The sequence below is a fragment of the Lutjanus erythropterus genome, chromosome 21 (genome assembly GCF_056507025.1).
Source record: "Lutjanus erythropterus isolate fLutEry1 chromosome 21, fLutEry1.hap2, whole genome shotgun sequence".
Taxonomy (NCBI): domain Eukaryota; kingdom Metazoa; phylum Chordata; class Actinopteri; order Lutjaniformes; family Lutjanidae; genus Lutjanus; species Lutjanus erythropterus.
Window position 1 is genome coordinate 12109189 of NC_139337.1, and position 20487 is coordinate 12129675.

The window sequence follows — 20487 nt, forward strand, 5'->3', positions numbered from 1 at the left end:
CTTACTTCGGTTCCTGTTTGCTTTTCGTTGTTGCAAATTGAACTTGTTTGAATTCCATTTTGTCTCGATTATAACAATCGACAGACAGAATTGAAACAGGAAAGTTAAGAGAGAGCGTGTGAGAGAGTGACGCACGCAGCAAAAAAAAAAAAAAAAACTTTTCAGAGCCATGCGTAATGGCCGAGCTGATGCGTATTTCCATATGTGGTATGTTTTAGAGGACGTGCACATCGGAAAACAGATCTCCCCCGAGAACCTTGCTGCCAACAAACTAATATAACGAGTAATGTAACTTATCATACTTAATACTAAGTAATTATTAAAGTAAAATTGTTACTTTTTAATGGAGCAATAAGTTAAAAAGTAACTTATTACACTTCCTGTGTAAGTTGTCCATCACTGAATGTGACACAGAACCAGGGCCGTGCAGAGACCTTTGGAGGGGCAGGTGCTCAAAGTTAAAAGAGGGCCATGAATTTTCTCCATGGTGCTGATTCATAATCTGCCTTTATTATTCATAGTGCTAATAATAAAGTAAAAAATAATTAAATGATATAGAAATCATGTATTTAAATGTATTTGTGCTTTTATTCAGTTTGACTATCCACTTTGTGCAAGACAGCAGAGTTATAAAAGTTATATATTTTATATTTATGCATATTATATTGAATTTGTGTGTATATATACAAATGTTATAATACTGATATGTTTAAATGAGAGGTTGAGAAAATCACAATTCAAAAATCGTCTAATTATTATTGTTATTGTTGTTGTATTTACACTGTGATAGTCCAAAATTATGTGAATATGGATGTACATTACATTGTTTTAGTGAAATAACAGCCTATGCCTCATTGCCTCTAGAAACATAGGAAAAACACTGCAACTCACTTGACAGTAAAATGATACATCTCTCTAATGCACTTTGCCCACGACAAAAAAACATATAGACACAAAAAGAGGCCTGACATACTTTTTCCCCTCAGCAGCTGTGTGTGGTTAACTAGCGGCTATAACTTATGAGAGGTGTGTGCAGAGTGAGACACACACACACACACACACACAGGATGCTCACGGATCGTATCACGGTTTTGAGTCACGGATCGGATATTTTTTCAGATCAGCAAAAAAGAAAAAAGTGGTGGGATTAGGGTTAAATTATTTTAAAAATGTACTTGTCTTTGATCTTTGTCTGTAATTATCACCATAGTTTATGTAATGTAATAATAATGATAATAGTAATGATAATGGTAATATTATTAAAAACTTCAAACTTATACAGTGCTGTACTATGTATATACTACACATATATTAGATCATACAGACTGTACAGTATAATACACAACTACGCTCTGTAGTCTGGCTCAATGTCCCGCCTACAGCAGCACATCTGATTGGTTAGAAGTCACGATCAATCAGCAGACACACTGTGTCACAGACGGGGTGAGACAGAGCTGCACCAGTGAGCAGAGAGGAGCTGTGTAGAAGTTAAGACAGCTGATATCACCAAAGTTTCAATGAACATCACAGTTTTATGATCTGTTTCTTTGGTGATACCATAGTTACATCAGTGAAAAAAGTTATGGTCTGGATTTCACTCCAGGCATCAGAGATGCGCTGCACACAGCAGCATCTGTCCTCTTTTAATTGCAACTCTGCAATGAGATTTCGGGTATTATAATTTATTCAAAAGTAACAGTGACAGTGAAAACTATGATGCTCACATGCGTGACCACAACCCCACCCCCATGTGCCAGCACATAACTGTACTGGTGTGTGGCTGATAAACCAGAGTGAGGAGCCCAAAGAGAAGTGAAAGGGGTGTCGGCTGATATCATAGCACTAATAAGAGGTGAGAATTCTAAATCAATAGGGGAAGCTGGTTTGCTGATTCTGTCAGTAAGTGTTTCTGCAATCACACAGCTCTCTGCACCAAAATGTCTTGATCATTTCTTATCTATGTATGGATAACTTAGTCTGATGTGGAAAGCTTTCCTTCTGTTCATTTGCCAACATTAATGAGATGTGTAAATAATCTCCCACACAACTCATGCCTTCCTCAAATGCTTTTAATTAAAATAATACTCATTTCTGGTGGACACTTGATAAAACAAATTCCTTCAATGATGCAGAAAAATCTTCTTTGCCAGTTCTGACTGTTGCCATCCATCAGGTCACAGTGCCACCTGGCTGAGAAATGTAGTCCCGATCACCCAACAGTTTTTTCCAGCTCCTCCTGATGGACCCCGAGGCATCCTGGAGGGCTGGACTGGCAATCTGCTTGGCTGGGCTGCTGACAAATAACAAAAAATGGATGTCTGTGGGCCCGCTGACTCTGACAGGAGCAGGTGTCAAAAAGGCAAGAAACACACAAAATGGAAGTAAAGCAAACAAATGAGGAAAGACTCAAGACTTTCAACATTAACTATGAAATAACTAAATTAAAACCCCAACCCATGACAGACTGGTAAATCAAAAGCTTTGCCTTCCGGCTCAGCTCCCTTTTCACCAAAAAAGTCTGTTCAACACCTGCAACACTGCTGACACCACACCAATCCACCTTACAGTCACACGCTCCCTTCTACCCTCACTGGTGAGCAAAACCCTCAGATACATGAATGCAAACTGAGAACCACCACTTCACACTGGAGGTCACAGTCTGCTGGTGCCATCAAAACCACGTTATCTACAAAGAGCAGGAAGCATTCTTGTTCTGATATAGTTTAAAATACCTGGATAACATCAATATTTGACCTAATAATCTGGTAAGATTTCAGCTGTAAGAAAAGCAGATCTGTATAAAGGTGGTGACTGACAACTTGATTAATATTTCTCTATCTACTAATGGTCTCAAATCCTCCTCTTTTTAGTGACAAAAGGGTTACACAAGAACTAAAATACTAAAATATATAATAAAATATGTACTGCAAAATGAGATAGGCCTTTAGGTTTACAGTGAGTGATCTGCTAAACATATGATAAGAAGAAATCATTTGCATTCTGAGGAGCTCAAGCTGCCTCACGCCTCACACACAGAGCATTAACAGGAAGGAGGAAGACTTCTCGTATTTCTGCAGTATTTTAATCGTGTGATATGTGGCTTGAAGTAGCAAGTCTGTCTGCCTTCATGTCACAGCAGCTGAGCAGGAAAATCTGTTACTGGTTCTGTTGCATTGCTGCGGAAATTCACAAATTTTTTATTTTAAATCTGAATGTTTCTCCGTTTTGCTGCAGTCTCGCTTGGTAAGGTTAAATATTTCTGCTTTTGCAACATTTTATTTTAATTACAACGTCATAAACTCAAGCTGGATCATTTTGATTTAATATTTATACTGTTTTCAGTGCAACTCTGCAGATTATTCATCATTATAAAATAGTAACATCAGGTTGTACATGGTAAATTCTTGATTTGAATGTGTGACTATGAGGTTGATTTAAAAGAACACGAATGATGTGTTTAAAAGATTATTTGATTCTTTTTTTTTTTAAATCCAGATGATGAGTGTGGTTGCAGTCCTGTGTGTGAAGATGGTGACAGTCAACATGTTACTGAGTGTCTTCTTTGTTTCAGGTGAGCTTCACTCACTTTTATTTGGAGACATTAATCATTTACAGTTTGGAAACTAAACAGAAAGAACAGAGCAGATAGAGTTACTGTTTCCAAATGTTCATGTTCTGACTGAAAAGTCAAATATTTTATACTGACGTTGAAGGAAAAGTACCTAATGTGCTGCACCTGACTTGAAGTTTGGTATATCATTAATTTTTTCTTCACATAGATTTTACTCCACATGATGTTAATCATTAATCTGGTTTTCAGGTGTTTTGGCTGATTGTCCTCACAATTCATCCCTCTTCATTACTGCACCAAAGAAGATTGAAGCACTGAGTGGATCTTGTTTACAAATCCCATGTAACTTTAGACCTAAATCAGAACAAGAGTTTGACAACAGAAGAGAAACCTTTGGAGTGTGGATTAAAAATGATTCCAGATTTGGCAAAAATCCAGACAATGTGATTTTCAACAGCAGTGAAACAGTTAACATTTATCCAATGAATATTACTGGAAACCTGAGAGAGAAAAACTGCAGCACTTTATTTTCCAGTTTAATCACAAGTTATACAGACAAATACTACTTCAGAATTGAGAACAGACCATTCATAGCAACAGCTTCTTGTCATCCTCTTCAAATAACAATTAAAGGTAAGAGACTGTTGCTTCTTGTCTTTTCTTTCTTGTTTGTGTCTTTCATATTAATGTTTAGAATGAAACAAGAAAATCAGTTGCTGTTTTGGGTTAAACAGCACACTCTTTTTTTTCACTTTGCCATGAAATTAAAATTTGATTAAACACAGACTCTAATCTATTTAGTGTTACAGTTTGACAGTCAAAGTATTTTATGTCATGTATACAGAATGCAAAAGTGTCAGATTGTGTGTCAGCTTTGGCTTCTAAAAACACAAAGGACTTTTGATTTTTGTTTGATGTGAAACCACAGATTCTGCTTGGAGCCCCAGTATTGAGATCTCAGGTGAAGCTGATCTGAAGGAGAAGGAGTCTGTCACTATAACCTGCTCAGCTTTCACTCCCTGTCCACACTCCCCTCCTAAACTCACCTGGAATCTACAACAAGACTCTCACAACAAAATAGAGGAAAACACAGATGGAACCTTTACAACTAAAATCCAGGAGACCATCACTCTGTCAGACCAACATGATGGATACAACATCACCTGTTCTGCCAGATATCCTGTGAATGAAGGACAAGATGTCAAGACAGCAGAGGAGACAAAGACTCTCTGTGTTTCATGTGAGACAACCAGAGTTTCTTATTGGATCCTGTCAGCACATGATAAAAATAAAGGATCTTATTCAGCCTCTGATGTTCCTCTCATATCTCACATCTCTGTCACATTTTCCTCAGATGCTCCTAAAGACACCTCAGTGTCCATCAGTCCATCAGGTTTGGTGTCAGCAGGTAGCTGGGTGAACCTGACCTGCTCCAGCAGAGCCAAGCCTCCAGTCAGCCGCTTCACCTGGTTCAAGAACAGCAAAGATGGACCCATGACTGTAGCTGAAGGACAGACTTACAGCTTTAATGTGACCAAAGTGACAGATGGAGGAGATTATTACTGTGTGGCCACAAATAATCTTGGTAATCAGACATCAGCAGTGATTCATCTAACTGTTAACGGTAACGTTACTTTTTTTATTAAATCCACTAATGTAAATCTTATCTGCTCTTTGTTGTGGTGGCCTGTGTGAAAATATGCCACACAAACCATAAACCTAACATGAAAAACTTCAGCACATTAAACCATGTCTTTATCTCATCACTTAGTGCTTTACATTGGTCTTGTTTCTCTATTAGAACGTCCTGTTAGCTCTCTGCAATGGGAAGCAGTTGTAGGAGGAATCAGTGGGACCATTGCACTTGTCTGCCTGGTTGTCTGTGTTTGGTAAGCATCACAAATCAAAGCACATACTTGACTCAGTTTCCCATCAGTCTTGACACACCAGTGATATGCTGTAAATTTATCCTAAAATACAGTTTAACGAATCTAACAACCTGTCATGTCTTCCAGGCATTTAAAGTCAACACTTTCAACTCCACAACAGACTCAGGTGTGAAAATGCTGCAAAGCTTAAGCTGTACAGCAGAGCTGAGATATATGATGTATCCAAAAGTCTCTAAATCTGTTATGTTTTTTTAATATGGAAGGTTTCAGCCAGCTCTCATTTCTTGTTTTGTTCATGTTTTTGTAGAGTCAAACAGGTGAGGAACTGACTCTTGAAGAGGGAGCGAGAAAAACAGAAGAAGAGAGCAGCAACATCCATTATGGAGAGATCCACTTCTCCAAGCAGGGACCGGAACTGTCCTTTGAGTCAGTGCAGGACAGTGGACAGCAGCAGGATGTTCTGTATGCACAGGTCAAAGTGTCCAAGACAGGAAGCAGCTTAAGACAGACTGCTGACAGCCCAGAGGATCTGTACGCTCAAGTGAGGAAAAAATAATAGTTGTTATTAAAAAAAAATTGCATTTGTGTAGAATTCATGTTTAATGTGCTCTAATGTTTTATCATGTATACAATATTTGTATTGTATTTTTTTTTATTTTTTTTTTACTTAAATGTTATCAGAAACGTATTTTAGAGTGCCATGGAGAGGAGACTCACATGCACTCACTGCCAGCCTGAACAAACAAAGTGACTTCATTCTCTGCTCAGGACACCATTAGTTCACAATATCTTTATATAGAAGATAATTGTTTGCTAAGATCTGGTGAATGTTGTATATTGCATCTTTAACCTGACACAGTCTTTACAACCTTCTGTCGTTTCATGTTACTGTAATTCAATAGTGAAGCTCACTGTTTGTGCTCTGTTGTAATGTCTCCATCTTGTGGCTCTAACAGGTACAGTCTTTGTCTGTGACACTGCTGAAAATGGAAATTTCACCAGCTGCATTTTCATTGTCAAAATTACTCATTTTTAGACATATCTTGGTCATAAAGCTTCATGTTATTTAATGTATGGATGACAATAAAATCCCATCCCTCCTTAAATTTGTTTTCTTTATTATTATTTGTGTTTTTAGTTTTTATTTTTATGTATATTTTATTCATTTATTTATTTATGTTATTCTCACATTATTCTTTTATATCAGAAAGTTTAAAAATATACTCAAATTTTCAGACTCTGCCAACATACAGTATCAAAAAGCATTTTACTTCTCTCAACAAAATCTTTTTCCTTTACTTTGAAATAAAAAAGGTTTAACCTAACTGTTCTGAAACATATATTTTCCGCTTTTTCTGTCTTAAACCTGCACTAACAGATATTTGGCCACTTGGAGGCAGCAGAAACAAGATGTACACTGCAACTGAAGTACACACAACACTGAAACTATACTTTGTCCAAGTGGCGTGGTGGAAAAAAAGTTCATATAAAAAGCAACTCATAGCAAACTATTTAAATTTGCATTGTTCCCCTGCTCTTGCTTCATATTATATATAAAAACTGCATAATGTCATTTGCAAAGGACCAGACATCTGCAAAACTTGCTCCAATTGGCTCTGTCTTTACATGAGAGAAGAGAGGCAGGTGCTTGTTTTCAACTCTGTGAACAGGACAGACAGAATGAAGTGGATGATTACAGTTTCTGCTCGGTCATTCGTGGGTATTTATCAATGGAAATTATGTGTTTTGGGTCAATGTGTTACTGGATTGGATCAACTGGGTCTTTGCCACTGCAACAAGACCATTTTTGTCCGAACATTATTGATCAGTTACTCGGAGTCTTCAAATGTGTATTCCCCAGATTTTGTAATTGTTTGTTTTAGAGTTGGGTGATATTCATGAAATTGGTATATGATGATGTCCACAATGAAACAGCAGCAGTGGGCGATCACATCATTGTCATTATCTGACGGCAACCTCCAACTGTCTCACTCAGCTGAAGCATATTGTCTCTCACATCCAAGTGTCCAACATAGCACAAATAACACTGGAGTGATTGAAAGAAACGCAGAAAAGAACCACCACTGCTTCCAATGTAACCAGGCATCTTGGGTTCGCCTAACTGGGCAGGTTTAATAAGAAACTCATAAACAGGACATGGAGATGTAATGTTGGTGCCATGACCAGCAACAACAGCTTCTGTTTATTTTCTCTCCTACTTGTAAAAATGAAACAAAACTCTTTCACTCATGGCAATTCTGAGGGGGATGGTAGAGGGCTAAGTGATAGATGACTTGTTTGTTTTGTACTTTGATCCATACATCACATTTTCATATATGGGCAGTTAAGAGATTTAACAACATGGAGGAAGAACATAAAGACAGTGACCAAAACTCTCCAAACAGTGACCTTAACAAAACTGTAAAGTTTGTGGAAAAAGATAAACACAGCACAAGGATGTAGCTTTTTGATATGCTTCATTCTTTATTTTGCTTTGTTATAGTTTTAAGGCACTTGAATGCAGAGTCTTCAAAGGTTCCCGCTGAGAGCTTCACTCTCCATCTTGTCCCTTCTGCTTGTGAGACAAAAAATTTTATATAATTTTAAATAATTTTACTGCAAGCATAATGCAATAGATACTGCATGAGTAAAGCTGTTTGCGTCACTGACCTTGGATCCAGTATCACGGCTCTTGGCTCTCATCTTGTTGACCTGCGACTCAGCAATGTCAGCCCTTTCCTCCGCCTCATCCAGTTCATGTTGCAGTTTACGGAGCTTGGTCAGATTGCTGTTAGCTTGTTCCTCCTGCATATAGTTGGTTTGGGTAAAATATCGAAATTAGTTAATTAAGGACACAAGATAGCCAGCTGTGAAATCAGAATACACCTGTACTTACGGCCTCCTCTGCAGCCCTCTTGTAAGATTTGACCTTCAGCTGAAGTTTGTCCACTAGGTCCTGAAGACGGGACAGATTCTTCCGGTCCTCTTCAGTCTACACCAATTTGAATGAGCAAAGTCATGCATTTTACAACTGACACAGGGAACTCCTGTGAATGAATTGAAGTAGATTACAGTAAATAATAACAACATGCCTGGTAGGTAAGCTCCTTGACGCGTCTCTCATATTTACGGACTCCTTTAATAGAGTCACTGCCCTTCTTCTGCTCAGCTTCCACCTCAGCTTCCAGTTCCCTCACCTATGAAAACGAAGGCAAAGTGTCACAGAAGCCAAGTGCCAAGTCCAAATCTGAACAAATCAGTGTCACTTACCCTGGCCTCCAGCTTCTGGATCTGCTTCTTACCACCTTTCATGGCTATTTGCTCAGCTTCATCCAGGCGGTGCTGCAGGTCTTTGATGGTTTGTTCCATGTTTTTCTTCATGCGCTCCAGGTGAGCGCTGGTGTCCTGCTCCTTCTTCAGCTCCTCTGCCATCATGGCAGCATCAGTAACAGCCTTCTTGGCCTTCTCCTCAGCATTTCTGCACTCCTGCACCGCCTCCTCCACTTCATTCTGAAGCTGAGATGTGTCTCCCTCCAGCTTCTTCTTCTGGTTCAGCAAGCTGGTGTTCTGCACAGTTTTACAGCGAACATGTTTAGTAAAATGTAGACTGCAACTTCCAGATCCTGAGATACCACAATATGATTTGGACATACCTGAGAGTGCAGCAGCTGAACTCTCTCACTGACATCCAGCAGTTCCTGCTCTGCCAGTTTACGACCTCTCTCAGTCTGCTCCACCATAGACCTCAGCTCATCAAGTTCAGCCTGCAGCAGGTTGTTACGTCTCTCCACGATGGCAATGTTCTCCTTCAGATCATCATTGGCACGGAGAGTGTCATCCAGCTGCAGCTGTGAGTCCTGTTCAGACAGATTTTTGGGAAATCTTTTAATTCAATAATTAAAAGAAGACAGAAAACATATCTTTGTTGATGAGCCTTTATAGTACCTTCAAATGAGCATGAACTCCCTTCAGCTGCTTCTGGGCCTCTGCTGCCTGCCTGTTGGCCTGGCTCAGCTGGATCTCCATCTCATTGAGATCTCCCTCCATCTTCTTTTTCACCCTGAGAGCCTCGTTTCTGCTGCGAGTCTCAGCCTCCAGGGAGCTCTGCAGAGTGTCCACCACTCTCTGATGGTTACGCTTGGCCTGCTCTACCTCCTCGTCCTTCTCTGCAAGCTTCCGCTCAATTTCAGCCTTCACTTGGTTTAACTCAAGCTGAGACCGAAGGATCTTACCCTCTTCATGTTCCAGAGAGCCCTGTAAGAAAAGTCTCTTTTATTAATTCCCATATGCTTTAAAGATAAGAAAAAAATCCATGACAAGAGATACTTATGAACTCTCACCTCAGCTTCCTCCAGAGCAGCTTGTATCTCAGCCTTCTCCTGCTCCAGCTGTTTACGGATCTTCTCCAGCTCATGGATGCTCTTTCCTCCCTCACCAAGTTGCTCAGTCAGGTCAGAAATTTCCTCTGTCATCAAACGAACAGTATATACATTATAGGCCTACTGTATGATTGATATAGTTTGGCCCCATAATGGATATAACATCAATAAATCCACAAGAAGCATGTCCCCCCTCCCCAGACCTTGGAGATTCTTGTTTTCTCGTTTCATGGTCTCCAGATGATCCAGAGATTCTTCATAAGAGTTCTTCAGTTTGAAGAGCTCAGTGCTGAGAGTACGAGCCTCTTTCTGAGCACTTTCCAGCTCAGTCTGGGACTCTTCATACTTCTGCTTCCACTCAGCAAGGACCTGGTTTAATAATATTCAATATTAAATTACTTATCCATTCACATTTTTCTTGAAGTACTGGTGCATCTTGTTTCCATTACCTTGTCAAAGTTTCTTTGTTTCTTGTCCAGAGCTGCAGCAGCAGCATTCGATCTCTCCACATCCACCATGAGATCTTCAATCTCACCCTGAAGCCTGTGTTTGGTTTTCTCCAGGGAGGAACATTTAGCATTAGCAGCTTCAACAGCTTCCTCTGCATCCTGCAGGCGCTGGGCCAGTTTCTTCCTATTTCACAAGGAAATATTACAACAACTCTCAGTGCTTCTTAAAATCACATCTGTGCTATTGAGGAAGAGAAAACACTTCTTACTTTGCTTCTTCCAGCTCCTCTGTCCTTTGGATGGCATCAGTTTCGTACTTGGTTCTCCACTGAGCCACCTCAGAGTTGGCCTTGGACATACTGCGTTGGAGCTCGGCTTTGGCCTCCTGCTCCTCCTCAAACTGCTCCCTCAGCAAGTCACAGTCATGGCGTGCAGACTGCACTGCATGTGCAAGTGCATTCTTGGCCTGTAAGGTGATAGTATCAGCTGTAATAAACATCCCATTAAATTAATGTAAAGTCGATCTGGAAACTGTATTACACTAATTTTAAATACCTTGACTTCCTCTTCTAGTTGTCTCTTGAGGTCTTCAATTTGCTGAGTGTAGGACTGCTTCCCTCTGGTCAGCTGGGACACCAAGGAGTCCTTCTCCTCCAGCTGCCTGGTAAGCTCACCTTTTGATAAGGAAAAAATATGTCCTCTTGTCCCAAATATTATGTAGTCAATTTCAAATAGTTATAGATTTTTCTTACCATTCTCAGTTTGAAGCTTTGCTTTCTGCATGGTGAAATCATTGATGATACGCTGGCTTTCATCAGTTTTAGTCCTCAGTTCACTCATTTGATCTTCAAGAGTTCGGCACATTTTCTCCAAGTTCGACTGAAAATAAACACAATTTGTTTCCATGTTAAGAAATTCTTTCATTCAGACATAGTTAAACATGGCATTAAAGTGGCACCAGTATAACATGCTTTTCAGTCTCCTGTAGTAATCTGTTAGTTGTACTCACTTTGGATTTGACAATTTGCTCCATGTTGGAGACCACATCATCCAGCTCCAGTCTGAGCTCGCTCTTCTCTTTCTCCAGCTTCTGTTTGACTCTTTGCAGGTTATCAATCTGCTCTCCCAGGTCGGCCACGCTGTCTGCGTTCTTCTTTCTCAGTGTAGCGGCCGTGGCTTCATGCTGCAGAGTGGCCTCTTCAAGGTCTCTGCGCATCTTCTGAAACTCGGCCTCCCTCTTCTTGTTCATCTCGATCTGGGCAGCAGTGGCTCCTCCGGCCTCCTCCAGCCTCTCGCTGATCTCCTCCAGCTCTCTGGCCAAGTCAGCTCTCTGCTTCTCCACCTTGGCTCGGGCAGCCCTCTCTGCTTCCAGCTCTTCCTCCAGCTCTTCAATTCGGGCCTAAGATGTACAATTCCCATTAAGAATGCCAAGTAAATGTAGAACAATATCTTCAGTCATTTAAATGAATAAAATGAAGACTGTTTTCATGTCAGATGACCTGTAACTCCTTAAGTTTCTTCTGAAGTTGGCCTCCCAGTGCTTGTTCATCCTCAATCTTGCTGAGAAGTTGGCTGATCTCGAAGTCCTTTCTATTGAGAGAAAAGTAAATCTTTCAGAAGTTGTTCCTTCTTACCTTCAATTAGGCAACTCTATCACCAGACAAGAAGGTCAGGATTGGAAAAATCTAGAAAACTGCAGACTATGTTTAGTGACATGTTTTTAAAATTCTTGCTTGCTACTGTATATGCACATAGCAATGATTTAATGGTTAAGATGAAGTAAAGATTGTGGTATGTAACGTAAATACGTAAACTACGGTTAAGGTTAGACATCTGAAACTTTGGTTAAACAGAGGCAGGTCTGGTCTGTGACGGGGTATGGATTCTGGCCTTCATGAAAGTCAGATATGCGACACATTCATCCACCAACCCAACCTTACTATCTGTCTTCCTACACAGGGCACAATACTTCCTGCACAATGCTACCTGAAAGTTGCCATTGGATTGAAATTGTGAGGTGTGGAATCATCCAATATTGTCATGGTTGTTGGAATACTGAACTGAATGTGGTAGAGGAAAACTTACTTCTTCAGCTTCTCTTCAAGTTGCTGCTTGTCGTTCTCCAGGTCCATCAGGCTCTCCTGGCTCAACTTGAGATCTCCTTCCAACTTTCTTTTTGCTCTCTCAAGATCCATCCTGACCTTCTTCTCTTGTTCTAGAGAACCTTCAAGCTATTTTAAAACATGAAAAACAGATTTATTAAATAATATCCAATAGTGATTATATCCATATTAAGTCAATGAACATGTATAAAGTTATACTCACGTCATCGACTTGCTGTTCCAGCTTGGCTTTGGCCTTGGTCAGAGTGTTGACTTTGTCCTCCTCACTCTGCAGGTCGTCCAGTGTTTGCTGATGAGCCTCCTGAAGAGCTTTTTTCTCTTTGGTCAGCTTAGCAATGATTTCATCCAAAGCTGCCATCTCTTCAGTCAGGTTTTTAACCTAAATTCATATCTTAGTTAGAACACCTTATTTGGTTGAAAATATGTCCTATCAACACCAGTCAAAATGCTTTCTCACCTTGTTCTCTGTGGCATGCTTTTCCTTTTCCACTTTAGCCAGAGTCAGCTCCAGATCATCAATGTCCTTCTTGAGCTCTGAACACTCATCCTCCAGCTTCCTCTTCTTGGCAGTCAGCTCTGCATTCATCTCCTCTTCATCCTCCAGCCTCTCTGTCAGCTCTTTGTTTTTGGCCTCAAGCTGGATCTTACTCTTGATCAGACCCTCACAGCGCTCCTCAGCATCTGTAAGATTGTCTTGTTCCTGCACAAACCAGTATTTTAATTAATGACACCTGTGTATTATAAGTCTGTGCAAATTTTAGGTACAATGAATGACTGATCTTACAGATTGGACTTGGAGCTGCAGGTCATTCTTCTCTTGGAGAAGAGTGACCATCTTTTCCTCCAGCTCTTTCTTGCGTGCCTCAGATTTAGCATAAGCTTCTTTCAGTTTTGTGAACTCCTCCTTCATGTTTGCCATCTCCTTCTCAGTCTCAGCTGATTTCAGCAGAGGTTTGATCTTGAAGTACATCTTCATCCAGGGCCAATTCTTGACACCCATGAAGGCGCGCACGTTCCACTGGATAACCAGTAAGGAATCCCTAGAGACAACATCAGTAAACGTGAATCCATTTTCCTGCACCTTTTCAGTACCTTTTTTTTTAGCAATGCTAGAATTGCTCTAGGGATGGGAATTCATGGACATTCATGGTTACCAGAAGACAACATGTTAACATACTGACATTAGCCAAAGCACTGGTGTGCCTAAGTACAGCCTGACTGAGCTGCTACCATGGCTGTAGGCTTGTAGACTTTTTTTATAGTAAATGTTATGTAAAGTAAATTTTTTGGATGGTCCCATTTCCTGAGTTGGGAAGTCATTCTTCCAACTTTGGTGTGTTGAGCTTTTAAGCTGTATTATGGAAACAACATGAAAGCTACAAAGGCAAGGGTGGAGTAGGGTTGTTGGGCACGTTGTAGTGTCTGGGTGATGGTTTGGCAGAGACTAGTACCCCAATGTTGTTATTCAGGTACACTGAAACAGTTTGTAGCTTTATATTCTAAACTGATTTTTCCCCAGACTTCTTGCTGCAGCAGTACATTCCATAAAACCACTAAAGTACTGTTTTACCTGACTTGTTATCAGGATTCATGCTACTAAAAAAAACTTTTCTAACAAATCAAGGTCACTCTATGTGGACAGTAACTACCAGTTAAAATAGTTTACTCTGGTCTGCCATGTTGCTGAGTATACTGTATGACATCAAGAGACAGAAACTTGTGACTAGTTGTTGTTGCAGCTTGACGGGGTGTGAATTTACTCAGTCAGAAACCTAATTTTTCAGATTATTCAGACACCACATTATTGCAAGGTAATGCACCAACCTGCGCTCAACAATTTTCTGGAATTCAACCCTGGCGAGTAGTCCTCTGGCTCTTGCTTGAATTCCAGTGATGATGAGAGCGAGACGATCGTCTCTCATCTCCTCAAGAACACCCAGCAGGCCAGCTTTGAAGAAGACCTAGTAAAACAGGAAACATTAATTTGATTACCCTCAAATAAGTAATTCAATTTTTTAAAAAACTCAAATCAATTCTTTACCTTTGTGTGTCCCAGTTTATACTGCTCATGGTCGATATCCAGGGAGCCCAGCAGTTTTTCTGCTGCTTTCTTGTTGTCAATGAACTGTCCCTCAGGGATAGCATTAGGATTCAGGATACGGTATCTTAAATGAGGACAAATATATGAAAACCATAAGAACACTTTGACCATGATCATATTTTAGACGTAGAAAGATTTTTCTTATTTTTGCAAGTACAGTACCTTTGTTTGAAGTCTCCATACTGGATCCTGTTGGGGAATCCCTTCCTACAGATCCTGATGCCCTCCAGCACACCGTTACAGCGCAACTGGTGCATGACCAGAGGATTCTCCATGGCCCCAGGAGTCTTGGTCTCATTGGGGATGATGCAGCGCACAAAGTGGGGGTGAGTTGACCTGAGGTTGGTCATCAGTTTGTTCAAGTTCTCCTGTAATAGTCAAAAACAGCCATTATATGCGAATGTGTAGTGACAGTGTTAGTTTTTTTTTTCTTCCAAAGGTAAACCAATAACAGCTGTGTAAAAATTTTAAGTTTATTCACCCTGTGCAGCGCAGACACAGTCTGGAAGGAAGAACCTTTCTTCTTTCCTCCCTTTCCTCCCTTGCCTCCTGAATCCTGGGCTGTATAAAATGTTCAAAATCCATCATCAGTATTTTTATATCCTGATGTGTCAAGAGGTTTTAAGGTATTTTAAATGTTAAAACATTACAAAAATGTTACAGAGAAATGTACCTGAATCTGCTCCAGCGTAGCCAATGAAAAGATTTGCCAACACTTTGAGAGTGGACTTTTGAAAGAGTCCCACCACAGTTTCATTCAGTGGGTCCTTGTTCTTCTCAAGCCAGTTAGTGATGTTGTAATCAACAGTACCAGCATAGTGAACCAGGGAGAAATGAGCCTCTGGTTTCCCCTTGACAATCCTGGGCTTCTGGAAGTTGGGACTTTTACCCAGATGGTTGTCATACAGTTTGGCTTTGAATGTTGAATCACTGGCTTTGGGGAACATGCACTCCTCTTCAAGGATGGACATGATGCCCATGGGCTGAAGGAAGATTTATTAGAATTATTTGAAGTAAACTGGCACAAAGATAGCCCAGGTTTGTTAAGTCACATTTTACTCTGCACCAACCTTCTCAATGAGTTCAATGCAGGCTGCCAAGTCCATGCCAAAGTCAATGAACTCCCACACGATGCCCTCTTTCTTGTACTCTTCTTGTTCCAGCACAAACATGTGGTGGTTGAAGAACTGCTGCAGCTTCTCATTGGTATAGTTGATGCACAGTTGCTCAAAGGTGTTGAACTAGAAAGAACATTCAACGAGAGAAGTTAGGAAAATTATATTTTAATGGTCACATGTCCATAAAACCTCTTATACTCACATCAAAGATCTCAAATCCAGCAATGTCCAGCACACCAATGAAGTACTGGCGAGGTTGCTTGGTATCCAGAGACTGGTTGATTCTCACCACCATCCACAAGAACATTTTCTCGTACACTGACTTGGACAGGGCACCAATGGAGTAATACACCTGTATTTATGAATAAAAACAAAGAACTGAACTTGTTAAAAATGTGTACTTTAATATTTTAGCGTTATGCTTTTCTACATTACCAGCACACTCACCTGCTGAACACTCTGACCTTTAGTGACCCACTCATTTCCGACCTTGACTCTTGGGTGGCACAGGCCCTTCAGCATGTCAGCAGAGTTCAAGCCCATCAGATATGCAACTTTGTCTACATCTGAAACAATGAAATTGTATCACTTAGATAAGCTAAAGACTTCATAAACTGTAGAGTCTTTGCAGTGGTCTGTATTTTGGTATCTGTATTCACCTTCAGTGCCGTCAGCCTCTGCTTGCTCTTCCCTCTGCTTCTGTTTGAACTTCATGTTTCCATAGTGCATAATGGCACCAGTCAACTTGTAAATGCCGTTCTTCTCCTCTTGGGTGAAGCCCAGGACATCAAAAGCATCCTTTAACACATTAAAATTATACATCACACTTATGAATTAAATTCAAGGCAATGCAGTCAGTTACTTCAGTGTTTACTGAATGTAGCACTGTCCTGTATATTCCTTACATCAGTTGCCATTAACTCCTCAGCATCATCAATTGATGCAACAGTGATTTCTCCTTGGGAGATGTATGAATAGTCATAGGGGTTGCTTGTAATAAGCAGCATCTCTGAAAATGAAAAGACATTTAGTCATAACATGTGACTCATGGATCATTAAGAAATGGAACAAATGGATGGATGATTCTCACCCAGCAGCTCTGGTTTCCTTTGGGACAGAATCTGGTAGAAGATGTGATAGTCTCTCTCAGCCTTGAGCTGATAGGTGACACGGGACTTCTCCAGCAGATCTGACAACGTGTAACATGTTTGTATTAAGTGGCAATGTGCTCTCATGACATATGACCTGGACATGGGAAAATTTGATGACTTTAGACCTCACAAAATCAAAAAAAGACTTGCAACTCAGCTGGGACTTTGAACGACAAAGACACGAGACTTCACTCTTAGAATGAAGCCTTTTGACTTGAAATTGCTCGATACTTTACACCAAGTCAACGATGAAGGTGTCAATCAATCATTTCCCTTCATCTCACTTGTCCAGCAGATCTGACATCATTCCTTAAACAGATCCACTTTGTTTTGAACCTGTCCAATATCGTCCAATCAAGTTGAAAAATAGTCACTTGGTCCCACCTCTGGTATTAAGGTATATTTCTAACCTATGAGAACTCTTTTCCTACCTTTCAACTATATATGTACTGTGTACTTACAAGTCTCAATATCAGCTGAAGACAATTTTCCACTGACTCCAAAATGGATTCGAATGAATTTACCCTGCAATAAGAATATGTTGTTTTAATATTATCCACATAGTCGTATCTTCAGATGTAATGTTTGGAATGACACAACTTACAAATCTGGAGGAGTTGTCATTTCTGATGGTCTTTGCATTTCCAAAGGCCTCCAGGGCAGGATTGGCCTGGATGATTTGATCCTCCAGGGTGCCCTGTGGGTTTAATGGGTGCCAAAATTTAGGCCACGAATATTGAAATCTAATTTGTTGTTTATATCATAATAAACTCATAATTAACCAGTTTGAAACCAACCTTTTTCTCCTGAGCAGCATCCTTCTTGCCAGAGACAGCTGCGATGCTGGCAAAGTACTGGATGACTCTCTTGGTGTTCACAGTCTTTCCTGCACCAGATTCTCCACTATGAATGAAAACAAACGTGAACTAAACACGTCAGAAGCAAAACATAAATTCCGCTGTAGGGATGCACAATATTGCCAGTACATCATCTGAATCGGCAGATATAGGTTTTACAGTGAAATATCAATATCAGCTCGGAGGAGCCAAATCACACTACAAATTTAACTGTCCATCACCCCTATCATTGAGGCAAATTAGTGAAAAAAGAGAAAAAAAGATGCTATTTGCCTAGTGAATGTACATTTAGAAAAGCATTATAATGTAGTGTGAAAAGCATTGTATTTTATTTTGAAAAGCATTGTACTTTACTTTGGAAAACATTGTATTTTACTTTGAAGAACATTTTCTTTTATTTTGAAAAGCATTTGAAAAGCACTAAATCGTACTTTGAAAAGCACAGAATTTTATTTTTAAGAGCATTGTATTTTATATCTGCTTGTGCCAGCGGGTTATCACAACAAGAGTTGGCAGAATGATATGTCAATTCCAGAAGAGAATTGCTAATGAAAATATATGTATCTGCAAACTGCCAAAATGAGTTGGAAAATACTGACATATTGGATATATACAAAAGTTCAATATTGTGCATCCCTACTTTGCTCTAGAAATTGGGTTTAAATAAGACTTTTTTTTTTTTTTTAACTTACGTGATTAGAATAGACTGGTTTTCTCTGTCTGTAAGATTAAGAAAGGTCCATATTAGAACATTTTTCTTTAACTGTTTGGATGGTATCAAAGATTACAAGGCGTTACCAGTTGATGTATAAGAACAGAACACACCTGACAACATGTACTGGTAGGCATTGTCAGAGATGGAGTAGATGTGAGGAGGAGCTTCAGTCCTCTTCTTCCCTCTGTAGGCCTTGACCACCGCCTGATCGTACACTGGCAGCCACTTGTAGGGGTTGACAGTCACACAGAACAGCCCTGAGTAGGTCTGTAGACATAAACATGAAACAAGTCTGTTTTTACTGGACTGAGGATTTCTTCCACGGGAGATCAGTAGATTTGTGGTCATTAACTCACGTAGATCATCCATGCTGCGTAACGCTCTTTGAGGTTAAACAGCACAGCGGGTTCATGGAGGAAGGTGAACATCGCCATGTCCTCAATTTTATCGAACTTTGGCGGGTTTTGAGGGTGGACATCAGTGTCCTTATGGGTTACAGTCTGAAATGATTCACCACAGAGAATATCTCAAGTTAAATTGTTGTAAAAGTCATACAGTAAAAGTTTAATTGTTGTGTCAAAACCACTTCCACTTCCATTAGTAAGTGTAAATATTGGACATACCTTTCCAAACTCAGTTTCAACTGTGACTTTGTCGCCATCTCTGCTGGTGACTGTGGCTTTAACGTACTCCACCTCAGGGTCGGGCACGAAACACTCCCTTTTTATGTCAAAGGGGCGAGTCTGGGCCTCCAGACGCTCCTTCTCTGACTTTCTCAGGAAGGTAGCAGCGTCTCCAAACTCCGCCATCACAGAGTCGCTGCTCATCTTGGAACCTGTAAAGTACAAATGATGATTGGACCTAGACTTTACATGCAGGGCTCGACATTATCGTGTGTACTAACAGGTACTTTCTTGCTTTTCTGTGGACACAAACACACCAAGCAGCCTTTAAGTAACTTAAGTAACTAAAGTAAGTTAGCTACCCACTTGACTCTGTCATAGTCTACCCAGAAGGCCACCTTCCCAAAACTGGGAAGGCTAGTTGCACACAGGAGCAGTTATGCTGTGGGTGTGCAGAGGTGGAAGAAGTATTTGGATCCATTACTTAAACAAAAGTACTACAACAATACCACTCTTGTAAGTATAATATATAAATGTCCACATCCCTTTTACTTTTTAATAGGCCTACATTTTACACTTTGTACAAGTAGGTCTGGCTGTCAGGCAAGTAAAACATGCTACTTAACTGGAGGGCAAGTGGCTGAAAAGGCTTAAGGTCAAGCCCTGACATGTACAAAACAAGATTTTGTCATTAAATTGATTAAATATTTCTTTGAATAAGCACTTAAACAAATTCTTCAATTCCTGTTAGTGCTGCATTTGAAATGATTCTGTAGATTTAGATTCACTGTTAGTGTCACCTTACCTGTGTTTTCACCCCCTTAGCAAGATGTTTTTTTATATATCTGGAAATTATACAGAAAAAAAAGATTTAGAAAACTCCCAACACTTTTTAAATATTCAGTTAAATCAGTGAGATGACATAAAGAATATAATCCTTTGTTTAAAATCTCTTCCTTCATACTCACCCTCAGGCTGTCTGGTAACTCGCCTCTTGCCTCCAGTCTTCTTTATAAAGGATGCCGTCCAACCCTAAAAGGCAGAAAAATTAATTATTCAGATCTTCCATCAGATGATCTCGATATTTCGGCTGGAGGTGTTTACCGCTTTTACTTATAAGGCATGTAACCATTTGTTGTCACACGCCCAATAAGGAGAACCTGCTGGTGCGACGACATCAGGTCAACAATTGTACATTTCAGAGCCTTTGTTCTATTTTAGTCCACCCCTTCCTGTTAGTTTATATGGCCTTATAGGAGCACTGACAAAGTCACTGAATTATCCTTTTGCATTAGTTTGCACCAAAACTTAAGTAACAATGTCAAACATCCTGCTGTTGACCACATTCCTGAAAAACATGTGCACACAGCCCCCAATTCATCCATGTGACGTGAGCACATCCACCTGTCTCCTGCTGAAGGCCAGGTCACAATGCTTCATTGTCATAGGTTCCCTCTGGACTGTCTTGTCAACTGTTCCTTCTCTTTATCCTTGAGAACAAAGATAAACCT

At 40.1% G+C, this 20487-nt stretch overlaps 2 protein-coding genes across 2 annotated transcripts; one reads left to right on the forward strand and one right to left on the reverse strand.

Annotated features, from left to right (window-relative positions):
- Positions 1–3498: 3498 nt before the first annotated feature.
- Positions 3499–6016, forward strand: LOC146307358 (myelin-associated glycoprotein-like). The gene is made up of 7 exons (XM_084710390.1): positions 3499–3571; positions 3821–4204; positions 4500–4811; positions 4926–5195; positions 5373–5460; positions 5587–5626; positions 5768–6016. Exons 1-7 carry the CDS (start codon positions 3499–3501, stop codon positions 6014–6016), a joined length of 1416 nt encoding a protein of 471 aa, XP_084566516.1.
- Positions 6017–7920: 1904 nt separating this feature from the next.
- LOC146307359 (myosin-7-like) lies at positions 7921–19188 on the reverse strand. Its single transcript, XM_084747428.1, has 37 exons — positions 18977–19188; positions 18710–18853; positions 18464–18620; positions 18331–18358; positions 17579–17684; positions 17386–17478; positions 17243–17306; positions 16721–16819; positions 16536–16639; positions 16290–16428; positions 16078–16196; positions 15833–15982; positions 15583–15753; positions 15186–15495; positions 14994–15073; positions 14675–14880; positions 14453–14576; positions 14236–14372; positions 13196–13451; positions 12869–13111; positions 12614–12790; positions 12374–12519; positions 11788–11878; positions 11298–11687; positions 11041–11167; positions 10844–10962; positions 10558–10754; positions 10289–10472; positions 10043–10208; positions 9801–9925; positions 9406–9714; positions 9114–9317; positions 8731–9027; positions 8553–8657; positions 8357–8452; positions 8131–8265; positions 7921–8035 (listed from the first exon to the last, which is right to left on the reverse strand). The coding sequence occupies exons 1-37, from the start codon at positions 19178–19180 to the stop codon at positions 8012–8014; spliced, it is 5826 nt and encodes a 1941-aa protein (XP_084603554.1). The 5' UTR covers positions 19181–19188; the 3' UTR covers positions 7921–8011.
- Positions 19189–20487: the final 1299 nt, after the last annotated feature.